Source organism: Euprymna scolopes, chromosome 43 (assembly GCF_053919585.1).
Source record: "Euprymna scolopes isolate OS-2025 chromosome 43, ASM5391958v1, whole genome shotgun sequence".
Taxonomy (NCBI): domain Eukaryota; kingdom Metazoa; phylum Mollusca; class Cephalopoda; order Sepiida; family Sepiolidae; genus Euprymna; species Euprymna scolopes.
Window position 1 is genome coordinate 39,135,100 of NC_136524.1, and position 21,438 is coordinate 39,156,537.

A 21,438-nucleotide genomic window follows, 5' to 3' on the forward strand; every position below is an offset into this window, starting at 1 on the left:
AAATAAACTAAACATGACAGACTAAAAAAAAAAACACAAAAAACAAAAAACAAACTGATGAAAATTTTTTTTTTTTCAAATTTAAGTCTGACTGACGGACAAAACCTAATTCCATAGAAATGTTTGAACCCATCCAAGAATTAATCATATGAGAAATAGACATTCAGAACACATTTTACTTTTAGACCTAAAAATTCTTCATATCTAAGAATTATTACGGTTCTGAATTTTTGAGATGAGGAATGGTTTTTTGCATTATTTAGATTCTTCATACTACTGTTGTCATCTTGAGTGTTATTTTTTTGCACAGTGTTTCAGTCAATGAAAAACAGCTTGTGAACCTGTGGTGCAATGAATAAGATACTTTGTAAAACTCATTTGTAAAAGGATAAAGGTTAAATCCTCAGTGCGGGCGATACTCAAAATATGATTGTGAATTACTTTGGACTAATACCCATTTGTGGCTCATGGAACGAGAACATGCTACCCCCCCCCCCTGTCCTGCTCCATTCGAAATTCCATGCAGATTCCAGAGTTCAGCGTTATATACCTAAAGAAGGTCAGAGGTTATATCAACTGAAATGTTGTGGGAATAACACTAAAAATGAAAACTGCAGCCTGAAGAATCGAAATAATGGAAATAAGAATTTTTCTGTACAATTTCAGCAGAGATGACAACACAAAATTACCATTTTTCTGAGGCATGCCCATATGTTTTTTGAGAAACCAGCAAAACATCTTGAAACAACTAATTTAAAACTCTTTTTAATATTATCACTTTTAGACATATCTTAATGTCATTACTAGTGCATGATATTGAGCTGTGTATGTATGTGTGTGTATACACATGTCTATAGATATATATATATATATATATTTCTTATGGTGCTGTTAAGACGTCGTAGATTAAGAAAGAGTTTCTTACACAAATGTGACCTGCCAACATTTTCTCATCTAAATACTTTCTCATTGAAAATGGATTTTTTTAACGTTTCTGCAGATGAAACAATACCGAGGGTCACGTAGCGGGGGCAGTGGCAACCCCCTTGGGAGTGTTGGATCCCTTTCCTCATGTGAAAGTTCCTGGTACAACTGAAGGGTCAGCAAGCACCTATGTTTTTTTTTTTTTTTTTTTTTTTCCTCCCCCTTCACTGTTTCTTGTTTCCAATTGCATGAGCTGTGGTGACAACTTACTTATTTTATTTATTTTATTTTTTTTTAATTTTTTTCACCCAACCAAAACCCTAACAGTTGCCATTTCTATTTCCTAAACTGACAACAACCTGTGATGTTCCTTGGAATCTGGGTGACAGCAAGTCTCCCCAGATTATTATTGTTACGATCATTATTATTACTATTTGTACTCACTAAGAGTTCTCACACAGGCCATCATCAGAGATTACTCATTGACAACAACCTGTGGTATTCCTTGGAATCTGGGGGACAAGTCTACCTAGATTATTATCATTTGCACTCACCAGGAGTTCTCATAGGCCATATTCAGGAATTACTCACTAGCAACAGTTGTTGATGTTCCCTGGAATTTGGATAACATGTCTTCTCAGATTTCTGGTATTTTCCACCTCTTTCAATAACATTTTCAAATTTCTTTGCGTTATCACAACAGCTACTTGTCATTGACCACTTGCTGATAACGGCCATTGGTCTTCACTGGAATTTGGGTGACAGCAAGTCATCCCAATATCCTAGTCCTCATCCAGTGGAGGTCTGATAAGTGCTTTCTCTCCTTGATCTTTCAATCCTCCTTGATCCTTTACAACAGTTTCGTGTGGTGCAGTCTATTCTAACACAACCACTTTTATGGGGATGGAAGGAACTTTTTAGCTTAACAATTTTGCAGTTTCAATTTTCTTGATCCCAAGTGGTGTTCCTGTTTGTTTTCCTTCTGTTGCAGTTTCTACATGGATGATTACCATTTGTAGTTCAGGTGCGTTAGTTTTTGCATTCAAAGGGTTTTCTTAAGATTTTTAATAGGCTAAAAATTCTAGTCTTTTTATATTGTTACTTTTTATTTTTTTTTTTTTATCCTTAGATCAAATCTTCAATTCTTGCATGCTTACAGTTAGATTAAATTATTATTATTTTTTTTTTTTTGGACTTTTGCAACAAGAATATTTCTTCCTATTCTCCAAGAATAAAAATCTCTGCAACATTCTGATAATATATGCTTAAAAACAAAATTAAATCAACTTATCTAAATATAACGCATTATTAGCACAAGTAGCACAGGTCTTGTTGGATGCATTTTCCATTTATTTATGGTGGATATCTTATTTAGAAGTGAATTTCAGATTTAAAGGTATTGTCTACTAAAATGAATTAGACACATCTAAGTCTTTGTGCATTCAAGAATTTGAATTCTTTGATCAGTATCATTTCTTTCCTTTAACAACTACAAAAAAAAAAAAAAAAAAAAAAAAAAAAAAAAAAAAAAACTAACAGGTCCTACACTATTGGCCAAACTCTGATCACCGCAATGTTGCATCCCTGTGTCTGTTTTACAAGTACTTTAATGGAATATGTTCTGATAAACTCCTTGCACTTGTATCCCCTTACCATACATACTTCTGACTAACAAGACAGCAAAATTCCACCTCTTCACTATTGAAGTACCTAGATGCTGGAAAACCCTGCACTTTAGTAGTTTCTTCCCTTGGACTGATAAACTTTGGAATTCCCTTGCTATTTCCTGCTTCCCTTATACTAACCTGCAGAAGTTTAAATATAATGTTAACAGCCTTCTCAGTGCTCAACTCCACACAATCCCCTGTTTGACATTGTTCTGAATAGTAGCCCCTTATGTATAAGTGGCAATATCCCCTGTTTGGAGTGAAAACAGTAAAAAATAATATTGCTTGAGGCTTTCATAATCAGTTTTACCCTTCAGGAAGAACATCTATTCAAATAGTGATTTTTGCATGAAAAAACAAAACAAAAACAAATCTACATATTGATTGTGTCTTTTATAATATTGTAATCCCTGTAGATTATTATCTGATCTAATATCAGGTTGTATTGTCAATAATCTGCAAACGACGTCATACCCTAAGAGAGAATTGCCAACCAATTGCTTCAGTGAACTCTAGATGAAAAAGAAGACCAAATCTGAACAGGAAGCATCAATTGAAATGAATGTCTCTCATCTTGGGGATGCTCCATGTTTAGACAAGCTCCTGGGCTTGACCATTACTCCTGATATGAAATGGAACACGTACATCACATCTGTTACCAAGCTCACTGGGAAAATGGTGGGAGCCTTCTATCAATCCAGTAGATGTCTCACTGCTGATGTGATTCTCTATAAGAGCCAGGTACGTTGAAGAATGGAGTACTGTTGCCACATCTTGGCAGGGGCTGCTAGAAAGACCGTATCCTGCCTTGACAGAGTTCAAAATAGACTTTGTAGCCTAGTAAAGAATGCCCTTTTCTCTTCCCTGCAACCTCTTTCTCACAGAAGAGATTTTGCGGGCCGGTCTCTGCTTTATCGTTATTTTCATGGCAAGTGCGCGTCTGAGCTTCAATCTATGGTCCCTTCTCGCCAAAATTTCATGAGAAACACTTATCTAGCTGAAAAAACTATCACTAATTATCCACACTCTTTATCCGTGCCTAAACCTAAACATAGATTCCATGAACAAAGCTTCTTTCTTAGAACTGCACAGCTGTGGAACTCTCTTCCATTTACCTGCTTTCTGGCTGACTATAATATGGTCGTCTTCAAGTCCAACATAACCAAGTTCCTGATTCCCTTTAAGAGTAATCCAATTTACCAAATTTCCACTCCTATGTCATTGTCCCATTTACCAATGTACACCTATTAACCCTTATCCTCAAGTGGCCTCTGGACCTTGATAAGTGGTGACTCCTTTGTAAAATAAAAATAAAGAAAAAGAAAAGACAATCGAGAGATTTGATTTCAACAGGAAGATGATAGGATGCCATAGATCTGACTTCAAATTGAAAAACGATGGCATACTTTAACTGCCTCATATCCTCATATCTAAATTAAGATTTTAAAACCAGCAACATCTTGTTCACACTGTTATATGGAAGTGAAACTTGGCATCTCAAAATCAGCCAAGAGAACAAGTTAGATGCGTTTGATTCCAAGCGCCTTAGAAAGATTCTAGGGATCAAATAGATCAATCAAACTAACGAAGAAGTCAGAAACTACATTAACCAACAGGTAATATCATTAATAATCTGCAAATGACGCTCAGACATATCTTAAGATTGACTTCAGAGAGAATTGCCAACCAAGTGCTATAATGGATCTATTATGACAAAAGAAGAGGAAGATTAAATATGAACTGGAAGCAGACAATCAAGTGAGATCTGATCACAACAGGAAGAAACTGGAGAGAAGCTGTGGATTTAGCTTCAAATTGGAAACGATGGTTCATACTTTGACAGGATGTGGGAGTTCCTAGGTCTGAATAATCTCTGTCAATAAGTTTCTGGGAATCGTTCATAATCCCTGTAGCACAACAACTTTAATAACACTGCTATACCTCGCCCTTTAATGCAGGGTACAAAAGCATTGTCTGTGATTTCCTAGACTATTCCAGACTCAAGACAGTCATTAAAAAATGTTTTAAAAAAAAAAAAAAAATCTATCTTTTAACGTCTGCCTTGTTATAGAAAGATGGAATAAGATGGATTTCTTTCACTAGATTGAAATCGTTCCTTCTATTTTCCTGAAACCTTTGTCTTTCCTCTATTTTTTTCTAAATCAAGTTTCTTACCCAATTTATGCTTTTTTTTTTGTATAACCAATTTTGCTGTGAATATGGTTAAGTTTTACCTTTTTTTTTTTTCCTCATAATGTTGGCTTTCTCAATTGTAGCCAGAGTCTGATGAACTTTGGGAAAATTTTAACCTAAGATATGTAACACGACTTTCTTAGAAATTGTTGGATTACATTTATTAGGCTGAAGCAACAATAATTAGAGGTAAAGGTGGAATTTGTGTTTATTTGAACAGTCTTGTAGTAATTCTCGCTTCCCTCATTTTGTCCTTTAGTCCTCACATTCCATGAACGATATTTCTGACAAAGGGGAAAGAATTGGTGTTTTCTAGGACAAAATTTATCCACCCAACACTTATTATTGGCTAGTTTTTGACCTTGAAGTATTTTTTTTTTTTTTTACATCAAATGGCTCCGTGTCTTGTCTGGAGTTATTTCTATTAAATATTAAGCAAATAAAGAAATCGCTGTCTATCATATGTTCTGCTACAGTCTTAATTGATTGGATCTTCCTCGTGGACTGCCTGGCAATTCTAGCTTTTTCCTAATTCAAGAACTTTGTTTCTTAATTTTAGCAGGCATTAAAATAGAAGTAGGGAGTAAGGAAATTACCTAAAAGCAACACAGTGTGGTTTATATTTGCATCAGTGGTGTGGGATAATCTATCTGAATAGATTTTAGGAGAACAGGTAATCTTGGTATATGTATACAGATAGGTGTATAAAGTAAGAACAGTGGGGTATGTGACAGGAAAAAATACCTATGCTTTTTTTTTAATTGATATTCTTTCAGTTATGAAACTTTGTCAGTAATAAGTAATATAGTCAAAGTAATATATACATATATATATATATATATGATTTTCAGAATGTGAGAGATTGTATATAATAAATTCCACTGTCAAACAACGTCGCAGCTCACAAGAGACATGACAGTCAACGAACCGGATTCCAAAACTCGAGTTTCGCCCTCATTTGGGCTCATCAGTTAGACACATTCTGAAAATCCTATTATAAGTTGCTCGTTTGGTTAGCATTGCTGGATGGCGTCGTCCTTTCGAGTTAAAAACTCCTACTTGTGAGACCTCGGCTTGGGTTATTGACTGGTTGGATGGCCGCGTCCCTTGTCGAGACGAAGTAGGTTCATTTCACAGCTGGATTTTGTCACGGTTTGCTTGATCTGTGTTGGTTAATAGAAATTCTTGTTTGCGGGGCGTTTGCTCAGTTGGTAGAGTGCTTACCTCGCATGCAAGAGGCTCGGGTTTCGAATCCTGAGTTCGGATGTGTCTAACTGATGAGCCCAAATGAGGGCGAAACTCGAGTCTTGGACTTCCGGTTCGTTGACTGTCATGGCTCTTGTGAGCTACAACGTTGTTTGACTGTGGAATTCATTATAAAGTGTGTGTGTGTGTGTGTGTGTGTGTGTGTGTGTGTGTGTGTGAATGACAGTTTATATTCCAAAGGTCATGATGTTGACTCTCTTACAATTTATTCCTTTAATTCAGTTGGCCTTGACAGTATCTGTTTTGTAGCACAAAAACAATCACTTAATTATTATATCAATTAGTGAATCTATTTTGCTCATAATTCATCAGAAGAAATAGCAACACTCAATCCATCAAAAAGAAATAAAGTGCGTGTTGACATGATTAGAATCCGAAAATTCGAAGAGAAGCTGTAAAATACCTTATAATACGTTTCCATTATACCATTTTGAATTTAGAAATAAAGTCACGAAATCCATCTATTCATACTAACAAGTTCTATTAATTTAGGTATATTCTGGCAAAAATGTTCTATTTAATAATTAGTAAATTTATTGATTATAATTAATGTATCCATGTTTACGAAAATAACATCAATAATTATAGTCTATTACACGTTTGCATATACGAAACTAAAAAAAAAAGGCCAAAATAGATTCACTGATTGATATAATAATTAAATGAATGATTTTGTGCTACAAAAAAGATACTGCCAAGAATTGTAAATGTCAACTGAATTGCAGGAATAAATTGTAAGATGGCCAACATCATGAACTTTGGAATATAGACTTTTGTCATTCATTCATTATATTGCTCTGTAATTACATTGAGCTTATTAAATAAAGATTGGTATATAAGGTGATAAAGTATATTTCCACAGAAATATATATAGGAATCCTTTCAGATGAATAATTTGTATAGTTATTTATTTGTGGACTGTTGTCCTCATAGTTGTTATTGTTTCACCATGGTTCAGGTGGTTAGTTGCGACGGGAGAGACTCTGCATTCCCATCCCGTCACGATTAACCACCTGAAAAAGACCAGAGGAATAGTTGGCTGAAAGAGTATATTGTTCTATTGAATCTTTTATTGTTTGAATAGTTTGACTTTGCTCAATTTGTTTAAAAAAAAAAAAAAAAAAAAAAAAAAAGATTAAAAAGACATTTTTTACTCAGAAATGAGCTTTGGAATGAGCAGGTGAAAAAAAAAAAATCAAAAAAGAAAAACAAAAAAAAACGCAATCACTAAAAGATAAGCTTTTTATTATTTCTAGTTGCCATTTGGAAAAAAATCAATCATGAATGTGACTGTTTCACTTGCAACATAAAGCCCTGGTCTTGCTTCAGATGAAATTTTCATAGACAGTTTCTTTGCAAGGGCTTCCCACGTGTGGAACACATTATCATGATAATGCTTCCCTTGCGAATTTACATGACCACCTTAAAATTCAGTGCTAGCAAATTCTTGTGATAAACCAGCCCATAAATAATAAAATGTAATTCATACCGTTAAGCAATATTAGTATTCCTATTTTGGCTTACAATCATTTCTGTCTCCACGTTAAAAAACGACCCTGGTGTCTAACTCTGTCCCGTGGGGAGGCATAGTAAATAGGTACAATCATTTCTGTCTTATTAACTCTTAATTGTGAGTATCTCCTGGCCTTGATAAGTGGTGACTCATTAGTTAAAAAAAAAAAAAAAAAAAATGGTAACTTTGGTTCATTTTCATTTTATTTTCCCTCCAAATTTTTTTTGACTTCTATCCATCTTTACTTTGGAATTGGTTTTTGTTTGTTTTGTTTTGAATTTTTTTGTTTGTTTGTTTTGAAGTTTATTTTTTATTTTGTTTTCATTCAAATTGTTCCTTCCCTCTAGGCATCACCCCCTTCCCTGGTTTTGTTTTCCGTGATAATGCCATCCATCCATCTTTTTTTTTTTTTTATATTCTTTGTTTTTACTTACATGTTTATTTGATCCTATGTATTATATACACCACAGCTTATGATGCGCATAACTTTATTCAGATCAACCCCTCCCCCCTCGACATACATTGCACTTTACCTATTTTTATTTATTTTTTTTTTATTCATTTAATTGCAACCTGTTTGGAATGTTAGAATGTACATTTTAGCGATTTAAAAAAGAAAAGAAAAAGAAATGAGTTTTTGTTTATTTAATCCCCAATCATCAATGCTTTATTGCTGCTTCTAAAAAAATAAAAAATAAAATAAATAAGTAAATAAAAAATAAATAAATAAATAAGTAAATAAAAAATAAATAAATAAGTAAATAAAAAAAATAAATAAGTAAATAATAATTAAAAAAAAATAAAATAAGTAAATAAAAAAAAATAAATAAGTAAATAAAAAATAAATAAATAAGTAAATAAAAAAATAAGTAAATAATAATAAAAAAAATAAAATAAGTAAATAAAAAAAAATAAATAAATAAGTAAAAATAAAAAAATTACATCTTGAAAAGTTCTTGTACTTTTTTCTTTTTGGTTTAGATTGGGAATTTATTAAAACTTTTTTTTTTTTTAACAGTTGTTTTCTTTTTTTTTTCTTTATAGCTTAATATGCAACATATGACCCCAAGATCAAATGACCGGTATTTGAATGGCTCCAACTGTTATGTAGTCACTGATTAACTAGGTTATTAGTAGGGCTTTGACAACAGAATATTCTTTTCATTTTTTTGACTCTTGGGTATATATCCGACACAATTAGGACACACTTAATCACAAAGAACCACATCAGTCTATATAAAAAACATAAGATATTAACTCAAGAGTCAAAACAATGAAAAGAATATGCTGTTGTCACGGCCCTAGTTATTAGACAAAATATGAGGGGCCCCCTCCTCCTTGTTTGAATATGGCGAGTGGTTGATCTTGTTAGGATACAATATAGATATAGAAATGCAGTTGAAGTTGGAAGGGATGGATCATAATGTAGTTCGGTTAAAGAAGTATTTAGTTAGACCTCTATGAAAATTTTGTTAAATTTTTGAGATAAAGATAATTCATATTATTTGGATTCTTTGGACTACAGTTCTCATTGTGGATGTTGTTAGCACAGTGTTTCGGTTGATGTAACCTCTGACCTTGTTTAGGTGTATCTTGTCAAACTCTTGAAATCTGCATGGAATTTCAAATTGAACCATTATTTAATCCACGGGGGTAGCTTGCTCTCATTCCATCAGCCATAACTGGGTAAAAGTTCTAAGTAATTCGCCATTGTATTTTGAGTGTCGCCTGCACTGAGGAGTGAACTTTTAATGTCCAGAGGAGGGCAACTAACAAATGAATTTTTATTTTTACCACATATGTGACGGGTGTAGTGTGAACAACACTCAAAATACAATTGCGTATTACTGTGAATTTTTAGTCAGTCATGTTTGATTGAATGAGAGTATGCTACCTCTGTGGATACAATAAAGGGTTCTGATCGAAATTCAGGCAGATTCCCAAGATTGACAAGATGCACCTAAAGAAGGTCAGAAGTTATATTGACCGAAATGTTGTGTGAATAACATGCAAGATGGGAGTTGTAGTCCAAACAATATTCTATGAAAATATTACTCACAAACAATTCATACCCGTGGATTCATAATTAAACCTTGCAAAACAAAGTTAGCATGTTTCTTGAAATTTTGTGCTCAATACTCCTATAACCACAATTCTGTTTGGTCAATCATTTATGACAAGTATCAGTTCGTGTTCTGAAAAATTAAAAAAGAAAATTGTACTTCCAATCAAGTTTAATCTTTAATTTTGATCGGATTTTTTTTTTATTAATGATATTATAGTGGAAGTAGGAGGTACCAATTTTGTAATAGTCAAATTTTGCTTTCTTTGATTCATAAAGCACTTTGAGCATATTTAGTATTAGGCACTATATTTAGTATTAGGCACTATATTTTAGTATTAGGCACTATATTTTAGTATTAGGCACTATATTTTAGTATTAGGCACTATATTTTAGTATTAGGCACTATATTTTAGTATTAGACACTATATTTTAGTATTAGACACTATATTTTAGTATTAGGCACTATATTTTAGTATTAGGCACTATATTTAGTATTAGGCACTATATTTAGTATTAGGCACTATATTTTAGTATTAGGCACTATATTTTAGTATTAGACACTATATTTTAGTATTAGACACTATATTTTAGTATTAGGCACTATATTTAGTATTAGGCACTATATTTAGTATTAGGCACTATATTTTAGTATTAGGCACTATATTTTAGTATTAGACACTATATTTTAGTATTAGACACTATATTTTAATAGTGGGCACTATATTTTAGTAGTAGACACTCTCTTTTCTTTTTTTTTTTGTGCATTAGACTCATTTTTGTTAGTATTAGACACTATTGAGCACTGCACCAAAGTAAAATGAAATATATTAATTAGTACAGTTGAATTGTCGTTATCTCCATTTTTGATTATAAGTTCCAATGACTTGAATAAGACGATGGAATTGACCAAAGGATGTAAACTCATTACCTTACTGTTGTGGGTATCCTCAGTGTGAATTTAAATTCCTTGTCACCAAATTGTTGTGGTCGTCGAAGGATCACTAAGGAAAACAGGTGATGGAGATGAGTTATGAAAAGGTAAAACATATTGAAACAAAAAACAGCAATATGCAAAGAGCAACCATTGTAGTAAGTATAGCCAAGATGGCGGACTACAAAAGTACACTGTCCACACCGAGAGCTGTGACTCTCATCTAATTTATACAGTTTGGAAGAGTTCATCTTTAGTCCACGGGGAGTCCCCACAACATTTATTTTGGACTAGAAGCTCCAGAAACATGGGCTGGTTTTTAAAATCAGTTCATGTTAATTGTAATTGCAAATCCCATTACCTCTTTCAAGGATTATCTATGTATTTGGTTGAATTTGTAACTCTGTTTGTCTGTGTACATCCTAGCATCCACATTGCTTGACCTATCATCACCAAACTTTGGTAAAAATTTTGATCATAGTCTTAGATTTAATTTTGGGATGTCAGGTCAAATGGTAATGTGATGGTAAAGTTAAGTCATGATTTTGGCAGTAACTGTGGTTCTGTTCATCTTAGAGACTCACTATTTGGCCCATATCGTAGCCAGTGAAGTCCTGCATTATTGCTATAATGCAAGAACACTTTTGTGAAATAGGTTCAGTTTGAAGCACATCAAATATTAGTTTAGTATAAGATTGTCAGCTTCTTCAAATATTTTATATAAATTGATTATTAATACATTTTATTTAAATTTTCTGTAATTATATCTTCTTGCAAATATTTAATAGTTTTGACTGTTTCCTATGAAATTTACTCACTGTATTTTTATCATATGAGATATCACACAACAAATATCATTAGATGGGATATCGCTCAATGAAAAATTCTTAGGTGGGATATCACACAGCAAACAAAAATGCTACATAACAAAAAATTTTAATGGGATATCACACAGCAAAATAAATGTTAGATGGGATATCACATAGCCCCAAAAAAAAATGTTAAATATGATATCACATAGCCAAAAAAAATGTTAAATATGATAACATAGCAAAATAAAAATTTTTTAGCTTGGATATCATTGCAAAATAAAAACAAAAATGTTAGATAGGATATCAGATAGCAAAATAAAAAAAGCTTAGATGGAATACAACATAGTCCCCAAAAATGTTTGGGATATCACACAGCAAAAAAAGTTTGATTGGAATAATACAGGAAAAAAGTTAGATCAGATGTCACACAGCTATATCACACAATAAAAAAATAAAGCAAGTATTTACTGGTATTAAAAATAAATGAAAAATAAACTGGGTTATTAAATACAATTTATCTTTGAAATTTGTCTTGACTTTTTTTTTTATTGCATGTCTGCTGCTGCTGCTGCTACTGTTATGACATCCCCATCCCCACTCATCCAGTTTGCATGAAGGTTAAAAAAAAAAAAAAAATTTTTTTTTTTTTTTTTACTTATTGTTTTAAATGTGCGAATACTTATTTACAGGAATGTTTTATCATTTTATTTATTTATTTTTTTAAAAAATATTTCTAATATTTCAGCAGGTGAATTTTTTCATAATATATCCATGCATATTGTAAAACAGATAAATCATTATCCAATTTTTCTATTATTCATGTATTTTTTGTTTGTTTCAGTGATTTTTTTTTTTTTTATTCCTTCCCAGGTTTTCTTCATTTTCTTATTTTGTTCTGGACACTATGTTATTAAAACACACATACACTTTTTCTAGTTTCTCTCTTAACTGACATCATTTACAGTAAATATCTACAATTGTAGTAATAATAATAATTATAATAATTGTAAAGTTACACACTAAAACATCCATAGCATTTAACTGTAGGTGTGTAAAATAGTTAGAATGCAAAAGATTTTTACACATATTAAACTAAATTGAGTGTACCTAATTTCTAAAGAATTTCTCCCCTCGCCGTCTCGTCTAATTTGGTAGAAAAAGCTATAGAGTTTAAAAAGCAGCAGCTGTTTTTGAAGGACTATTATATTGTTAATGTAATGTGAAAAAGGGATTCTTTTAATAGCTATTCCTTTTTTAATGTAAAATAAAATAAAATGGAGGAAAATAAAAACAAAAGCTATTCTGAATCTTTACCTTTGTCCATTCCAAAAAACTATGAGCATTATTTAAGCAAAACTAAATTTTTATTTTTACAAAAAAAAAAAAAAAAACTCCCCCAAAAATATGATCTGTGGTGTCCATCGATGAAATGGACGAATTGTGTTGGTGTAAGGAAACCCTAACCCAGACGATATTAAACAATTATTAAAAATATTTAATTTGTCGTGTTTAAACACTTTAATTACTTTTTAATTTCGATACATCTTAAGAGCATTTTTACTTAAAAAAAATAATAAATAAAATAAAGATTTGTAAATATATTCCTTGATGTGAAAAATTAAATTAAAAAAACAAAAAAAAAACAACAGAATCATTGGGGAGGGGAGTTTCCAATTAACTTTCTTTGTCAGCACTTTTAAAAACTTTTATTTGCTTCCCCCCTCCCAATAAGGCATATTGCTACTGACATAAAGACTACTTCAATTCGAGGTCAGATTTATAGAGGGCATGCTAAGTGGGGCAGCAAGATATTTGTTCACATTACATTTAAATTTCTGCATTTCGGTACAATCAGAGAAACAATGTGCAGTGAGGGAATTCCAAAGGCAAGTGGTCTGAGGAAAGAATCTATTCTGATATTTCTTTGAAAAGTATTTTAATTAAATTCGGTAAAAGTATCTTTTTAAAGTACAGGTCCGGGCAGAGCAATTTGCTTATTTGGAATATCAATTAAATTTAAATAAGCAAGTTGCTTTGCCCCACATTGTACATTTATTTATCAGAAATTTATGGAATGTGTATTAGATTTAAAGAAATTGCATAACCTTTTACAAAACATTCTTATCTATATAATAAACTATATATCCAACGTACATACTCCTGACAAGCAGCAAAATTTCACCACTTTGCAGTGAAGGTCCTTAGGTGTCAAAAAACCTTATAATTTAATTGTTTATTCCCTTGGATTGCTAGACTTTGGAATTCTCTCCCTGTTTACAGCTTTCCTGACTTTACTAACCAGCAGAAGCTTAAGTGTACTATGAACGGACATCTTTTTCCTTAACTCCCTACAGTTCTCACTTAGACATGCCTTGTTTATGGTGAAAAAGAGTTTTTGGAAAAAAATGTCAATATTCCATTAATCAATATAACTCTCAAGCCAAAACTTTTATATGGTTATCTACTCTGCCACCCACTTAGATCAAGTCTTGATGAATGTTTTCAGAAGACATGTATTTCTTTTGTTCTTTCAAATTTGCTTATATTATTTTTTTCTGTTTGAGCAACCTATTCATGCAGGTATTTGTGGAGTAGGTCTGAGGTAATTTTACTCTCATGCTAATATCTACTCCCACGGATCCCAATGACACCAAGGGGGTTTAATTATGGAATCATGTTTTCAAACAGTTCACAATAAATTTTGAACAAGCTTCTCATCATATAAAGAAAAAACAAAACAAAAAATAAACAACAAAAAACAACTAAAGTTTTGCTATCTTTGAACTTTTCTTGATCTGCCTAATGCTAAAATGGGATAAATCAAAATATATTGCCTGTACAGTGATCAAACTCTTTTAGATTCTGAGACTTGTATTTAATACATTCATCCTTCCCCCATATTTAATATATTCAGTGTACAAAAAGCAAAAATAGCAAGATTTTCAATATTACCTACACTGGTGTTTTAAAATTACTTAAAATAAATTATTGCATATATTAAGTAGTTAATTATGAAAATATATATTTACACATTTCTTTGTTTTGCATTTATTTTTAAAAATTAACACTTTGGTAATATGTGGATACAGCGGCCTCGAAAGAAAATGGTCGCTAAGTTTAAATTTTATGTACAAAAAAAAAAAAAAAAAAATCTTACTTCACATATAAATTATGAAGATAATTTATATATATATCTATATATATAAAAGCGAAAATGTGTGTGTTTGTGTATGTCCGAGAAAAGCTTTTTTTTTTTCAGAGAAGCGATTGGTCAGCTCACTCCTTCTTAAAACTGTTGATATCACGTCTAAATGATAATATCTATGACTTAACAACCGGGGGTCGCCTGTTTATTTAATTTGCCCGAGTTTAAAAAGCTAAATATTTCAAATTTTTCGAGCACCGCGTGTGGATTGGGCTTTTTCGTATAATAAAAGCGAAACGAAGCTAAAGAACGCTCAAAAGCAATCAGCTTTGATCGATGCAGAGTTTCTCCTTATATCAGACAATTGCTATTCAATTTGGACAATCCCCTTTTTATGGGGAGCTGGTTTCCCCCTAACATCTTGGGGAAACAAAAAAAAAAACATAAAAAAAACCCTGCCCCCACGGTAAATAAAATACTGCCTCGCAGTGAAAGTTGACCTCATTAAATCATTAAGTATGGGCACCTGTCAATTCTTAATACTTAAATAAATTCAAACATGTTTCCGTTACTATTTCTTAGTGGCCCAGAGGTTAACGTCGCACGTTTTTTTTCACACTTTAATTTCCAACTTCGCCCCGATCCTTCATACTTTTCCATATATAAGCGAAACTGAACCTGTAGCACAATGTCTCTCCCTGACACTCATGCCCTGGGCGTCCCGAAAGCAATGAAGTTTGATCAATGCAGGCAAAACCCATTATATCAGACAATTGCTATTCAGTTGGACACTCCCCTTTTTAAAGGGAGCTGGTTTTCCCCCGTCCTGGTCGAGCGGTAAGATGTCAGTTTTTTTCACACTTCATTTTTCACCTTCGTATCAAGGCTTTGGGTTCAAGCCTACCTACCTACCAAAACTTTTTTCTTTTACACCTCCAAACACCTGGGCAACACTGGGTACCCATGCTAGTCTATAATATAAATCTCACCTGTCTGTTTAAATGTATGTATGTTTGCATGTCTGCCGCCTAAAACTTTTCACAGAAGCGATGGATTTTCACAAGATTGGTATGGTTTTGAAGCTTGACCCTTTGATCGACAAAGTTAAAAAAAATTGACTAAAAACATTAATTCCTTCACCCTCAACCGGGCACTTTTCTACGCCTAGCCAATGGCTATTAATTGATGTTTAGTAATCCATTAAATCATTTTTGAAATTGTCATTCAGCTTTATGTCAAGTTGGAATATTAATTTTTTCAGTCCACATGAACACAAGTGTCATAAAAACCATTTCAAGACTGGGTGGGCACATTCTACGGACTCAGCAACCATTTTTCTTTTCCTATGCTATTGTATCTACACACTACCAACACATACGCTGCAAAATATGGCTGTAAAATTATATAAGTTATAATTTGAAATTAAAAATAAGAAAGTACTTCAATTCATAATTAGTAACTCAAGAGAAAATATTGATTAATGTGCACATTTAAAAACTTGTCAGATGCTAATATTTTTATTTTTTTTATTTATTTATTTTTTTTTTAAAGGATTCAGGATTAGACACTGGCTGGAGATTATCTACTGGATCCAACAATAGTAGCAGTTATAGCAGTCCACCTGGATCTAGCCGACACAGTTTGGTTGAAGAGAGGGACCAAACCACAGACAATTCGGAGCAAGAAAATGATTGGTCAAAACCATAGTGTTTATAAAACTGCAGTAGCAACTGTCATCAAAAGAAAAAAAAAATTCTTTGTGTTATGTGAAACCATGGACAAAACTAATGGCTACCTTGCAAATAATGTCTTTAAAAAAAAGAAAAAACACCAAAAAATGAACAAATAAGAAAAGCTATCCCGAATCTTTTCCTCCTCCTCTCTCTCTCTCTCTCTTGTTTTTTCTCTCTCTCTCTCTCTCTTGTTTTTTCTCTCTCTCTCTCTCTCTCTTGTTTTCTCTCTTTTTCTTTGTCTCTGTTCCAAAAAAGATGAGTACTATTTAGCCAAAAGTTATTAAAAAAAAAAAAAAAAAAAAAAATTTAAATTTCTAATGAATTTCACATCTCATCTGATTTGGTAAAAAAAAAAAAAAAAAAAAAAAAAAAAAAAAAAAAAAAAAAAAAGCCATAGTAGCAGCAGCAGCTGCTTTCGAAGGACTATTATATTATTAGTGTAATGTGAAAAAGGATTCTTTTAAATAAACATGTTTTTTTTTTTGTTTTTTATGCAAAAAAAAAAAAAGAAAAAAAAATGGAGGAAAATACAAACAAAAGCTATCCCGAATCTTTTTCCTCTGTTCGTTCCCAAAATTATACGCATTATTTAGCCAGAACTAAATTTTTACAAAAAACAAAACAAAACAAACAAACAAACAAAAAAAAGCAACAAAAAACAAATCAACAAAAAAAAAAAAAACATTTTTTTTTTTTTTTCTAACAAATTTCCTTTGTCTCATCTATATTGATATTATTCATTTTGCGTGCTAGGGAGTGCGAGGAAACATTTTAACAAAAAAAAAAAGTTCCTCTTTTATATCTCTCATATAACATGATTGCTTTTTATATATTTAGTGTTTTTAAAATCAATAGGTTATTTTGCTGATGGCAGTAAAAATAAAAACACAAGTTATTTTGCCGGTCGGTTTATTATTATTATTATTATTTTTTTTTAAATACTGTCAATAAATTATGAGTGAAGGAATGATAAATAACAAAGATTTAATAACATTTATTTATTGTTTTGCTGATCCTTTTTTAAATTAAAAAAAAAATAAAAATAAATAAATAGGTATTTAGTAAGGTTGTTTGTAATGTGGGGGAAAAAAAAACAAAAAAAAACGAACAGTGAAAAAGTAGATGAATAAAAACAAATAATTGGAGACAGTATATACAATACGTTTCTTAAAACTCATCTGTTAATTTTTAAGTAAATCCTTCACTTATTGTTAATAAAGTTGGAAGTGGTCGAAAATATTTTGATATTTCAGGAGACACGCTCCCCTTCTGAGAAAGAAAGAAAAAAAACAAAAAAAAATGTCCCAAAGTGGCTGTTATATTTTTGTTCATCTCTTCTTTCAGCGTTCCATTTTTTTCTGCATTGCAAGCAGCCTTATTTACTTACCAGCAACGCTTCAAGTAAACTACTATGCCCCTTTTATTTAAAAATAATATTAATATATATATATATATATATATATATATATATATATATGAATATTTTTTAACATGAAAAATCAAAATTAATCAAATGGAAGAAAATATCTTTTTCAATATAATTCTTTCTCTCTACATCACAAACGATTGCAGTATATTTTAACTAAAAATAAAAAAAACTAATTTATTTATATAACCGGAAAAATAATTTAAATATCCTTAACTTATGCACATTTAAACTATTATTCTCTTAATTTGTGACATTTTAAAACTCTATCAAGTTTAAGCACTATATATATATATATATATATATATATATATATATATATATATATATATATATATATATATAGTTTGTTAAATCATATAAATATCCAAAAGACCCAACATGGAGTAATGTATGTTTTGAGGATATCTAATTTCCTAAGGGCTTCAAGACTGACTTAAGATGATTAAATGGAAGGCTAATAGACTAAAAAGTCAATAAGAAAAATAAAAAGGTAAAATAAAACCGGAAATAAAAAATAAAATTAAAAATAATGTTATTAGCAAAGGTAATTTTTAAGTGTTAATCATTTAAAATTACTCTTGAACCCCTGTTGAAACATAAATTAAACCACATAGTTTTTTTTTCTGGTGTTTATATATTTTAACTTATATCTTGACATATGTATTAAACACTTTGAAAAAAATATTGCTCTTTTTTTTTCTAGTTCAATATATTTGAACTTATTTTATATATATATATATATATATATATACACACGTGTGTGTGTGTGAAATCCTTAAATTTTTTATTTCAACTAGTGACAATTTATTTTTTGTTTTTTTTAATGTTTATTATTATTATTAATTCTTTTTGTTTTTATTTATGGTTCCTTTTCTTCATAACCTTGTAAGAGGTTAAGCAAAATGTTATTCTAGGCAGATTAGCAAAATAATTTGCATGTCTTTATTTTGCAAGTTTCAGCAAAAATAACTTGCTTCTTTAAAAAAAAAAAAAAAAAAAGGAACGAAAAAAATATTTAAAATTTTATTGTTTTATAATTTTCTATTTTGTCACCCCATATTTCTTCATGCGTGAGTGTATATTAAGTTATCCTTTTCTTTTTCCCCTTACACTGCAATACCATTAAATTTAGTAATTTATCCTTTGACTTCTTCCTAAAATTAGTTTCAGTGCTTCTCCATGATTTCCTCAATATAAAAAAAAAAACAAGAATAAAGAAAAAAAATAAAAATCTATAGGATGCATGTATTCATGATTGAAAGAAAATATTGTATTCCAAAAAAAATCACATAAATTGATCAAGTAGTCTAATTTTTAAGAAAATTATTAAGTAATTTTGAGTTTCTCCAATGCCTTCAATCATGTCAATGGCCTTCTAAAATCTTGCATGTTTGAATTATTTGGTGTGCTCTCCCTTGTTCCTTCAGCATGTTTTTAAGATGCTGTTGCAAATATATCGCAGCCACAAAGTTATTTTTCTTATTTAAAAAAATAAAACTATTTGATTAATTTACGTGATTTTTGGTGTACGATATTTTCTTTCCCTCATGAGTATGTATGTCATATTTTTCTTCTTTTTTTTTGTTTATTTTTTAAAATGAACAAGAACCTTAGTTTCTTATTCAAAAAAAAAAAAAAAAAATCTTTTACATCATACCAATTCCTGCCTATAAAAATGATGCATAAAAACTCTCTTCTCCTAAAAATAAAACGAAAAAGAAATAAAGAGAAACAAGAATAGATCCATTCTTAACATGTGTCATTTTAGTCTGTTTACAGGTCGAAATCATATTTCAAAAGCAAGCATGACAGATTATTCTTCTTATTTATAAAAAATATTAAAAACAAAACAAAAAAAAAAAAAACTGGGTGCTTTTATGCCAAAATTAGTATAAATTCCAAAATTTACAAAAAAAAAAAAAAAAAATGATCCAGTAGAAAAATAATTTAAAATTTTTGAGTTTTAAGATATATTTTACTCTTGGAGAGTTTGCAAGATCCAGGGAGGTATCTTTAATCGATAATTTTGACTAAATCATTCTTACCGCCATCCAGACGTATGGGACCGTATTTGTGGTTAATTTTTAGTTAATAAAATACTTCTAGCAGATCATCTACTACATCATCATTATTTTTTATTTTATTTTTTTTTATTTATACCAATTTTTGGCATAACATGCAAGTATATAATGTTTTCACCTGAAATGCGTTGGGTAAAAAAAATAAAATGACCAATATAAACAAGCATCAAAAACTTTTCAGTTATCGTGTTCCACCTATTATGTAGGATAATAAGAATTTATTATGTAATAATCTACTACTAATAATAATGAGTGATGAAGATGGATTGCATTATCTCCCCTTGGGCGAGAGGGGGGGGGCACATTTTAACATGACCTTAGCAATGGAACTGACTGATATCTATATCTAATATACTGATTTGTCTAAAAAATTTGCTCACACTTCGAATGACAATAAAACCGTTATTTCTGAACATGGTGAAATGGAATAATTTTGAATACAGAAAACAAACATAGTTGAAGAATCATCTTTGCAAATGAGCATTATTGTCCAGACAACGCTGATAACAGTTGAATTGTGAGTACATTTTTTAGACTCTCTCTCATACATATAATTATATATATAATATAATATATATTCAGGGCATGAATTATAATGAGGCTTATACGAGAGTGCTCAATACAGTGTGGAGCAAGATATACTTTTTATTTGTTTCTACGTAAACATTTAGGCATCACTACACAATAATGAATATGTTTCAGTCGACTAGTTAGAGATGACTAAAGATTTCATCAGGCGACATTGCTTTTCCAAAAAACTCAGCCCTTAATTTTTAAGTTTAAAGACTGAACTTTTGGAAAAGCAACATAACCTCTATAGGTATCCATAACTAGTTGACTGAAGCATACTCATGATTGTGTAATATATATATATAAGGATGTTTCAAAAAATGTACTCGCACTTCGAATGACGATAAAGCCTTTATTTCTGAACATGGAGTGAAATGGAATAGTTTTGAATGCAGAAGACAAATGTAATTGAAGAATCATATTCACGAATGTCTAAATTAACAATCATTATCGTCCAAACACACGCAACAGAGGATTCACAAACATCATGAAACGGGTTATAACAAGTCCTTTTTTTTTTTTTTTTTTTTTTTTTTTTTTAAAGACGATCTATATATATTCTGTAAGTATAACAATAATAAATAACTAAAATGGGGCTTATCTTAACACTTTACTGCAGTTTCATGGTAAATCCAATCATTTTATTTTATTTAAAAGTTTCAGTTAGGGTGAGTGAGTATGTATGGAGTACTGTTGTCACATCTGGGCTGGTGCATCTGCTGCTTGCCTCTCGCGCCTGGACAGGGTTCAAAAGAGAGTCGCCAACCTGATAGGTCCTGAACTGTCATCTAGGCTTCAGCCTCTGTCCCATCGACGAGATGTTGCATCCCTCTGCCTATTCTACAAATACTTTAATGGTGAATGCTCTGATGAACTGCAAACACTTGTACCTCCCCGACGTAACTACCCCTGACAAACCCGACAAGCTACTAAGTCTCATCCCTTTACAGTAGAGATCCCTAGGTGCAAAAAAGCCTTTTACTCCAATAGTTTCTTCCCCAGAACTGCGGGTCTTTGGAACTCCCTTCCGGGATTCTGCTTTCCCGTTCAAGTGTAATGTTAACAAACATCTTTCTACTCTTCTCCCTTCATAATGACCTCGCAAATTA

At 31.1% G+C, this 21,438-nt stretch overlaps 1 protein-coding gene across 8 annotated transcripts in view; it reads left to right on the top strand.

The window, feature by feature from the left end:
• Positions 1 to 17,151, top strand: part of LOC145268301 (serine/threonine-protein kinase MRCK alpha-like) — a 350,826-nt gene extending 333,675 nt beyond the window's left edge. For 4 of the 8 annotated variants that reach the window (XM_080123728.1, XM_080123732.1, XM_080123730.1 and 1 more), the window contains 2 exons: positions 1,001 to 1,099; positions 16,068 to 16,554. In XM_080123728.1, coding sequence (XP_079979854.1) covers positions 1,001 to 1,096 — 96 coding nt within the window. In that variant the 3' untranslated portion in view covers positions 1,097 to 1,099; positions 16,068 to 16,554. Of the gene's footprint in view, positions 1 to 1,000; positions 1,100 to 16,067 lie in introns of all 8 variants that reach the window. The other 4 variants (XM_080123725.1, XM_080123727.1, XM_080123729.1 and 1 more) reach the window with 2 other exon arrangements.
• The last annotated feature ends 4,287 nt before the right edge of the window (positions 17,152 to 21,438 follow it).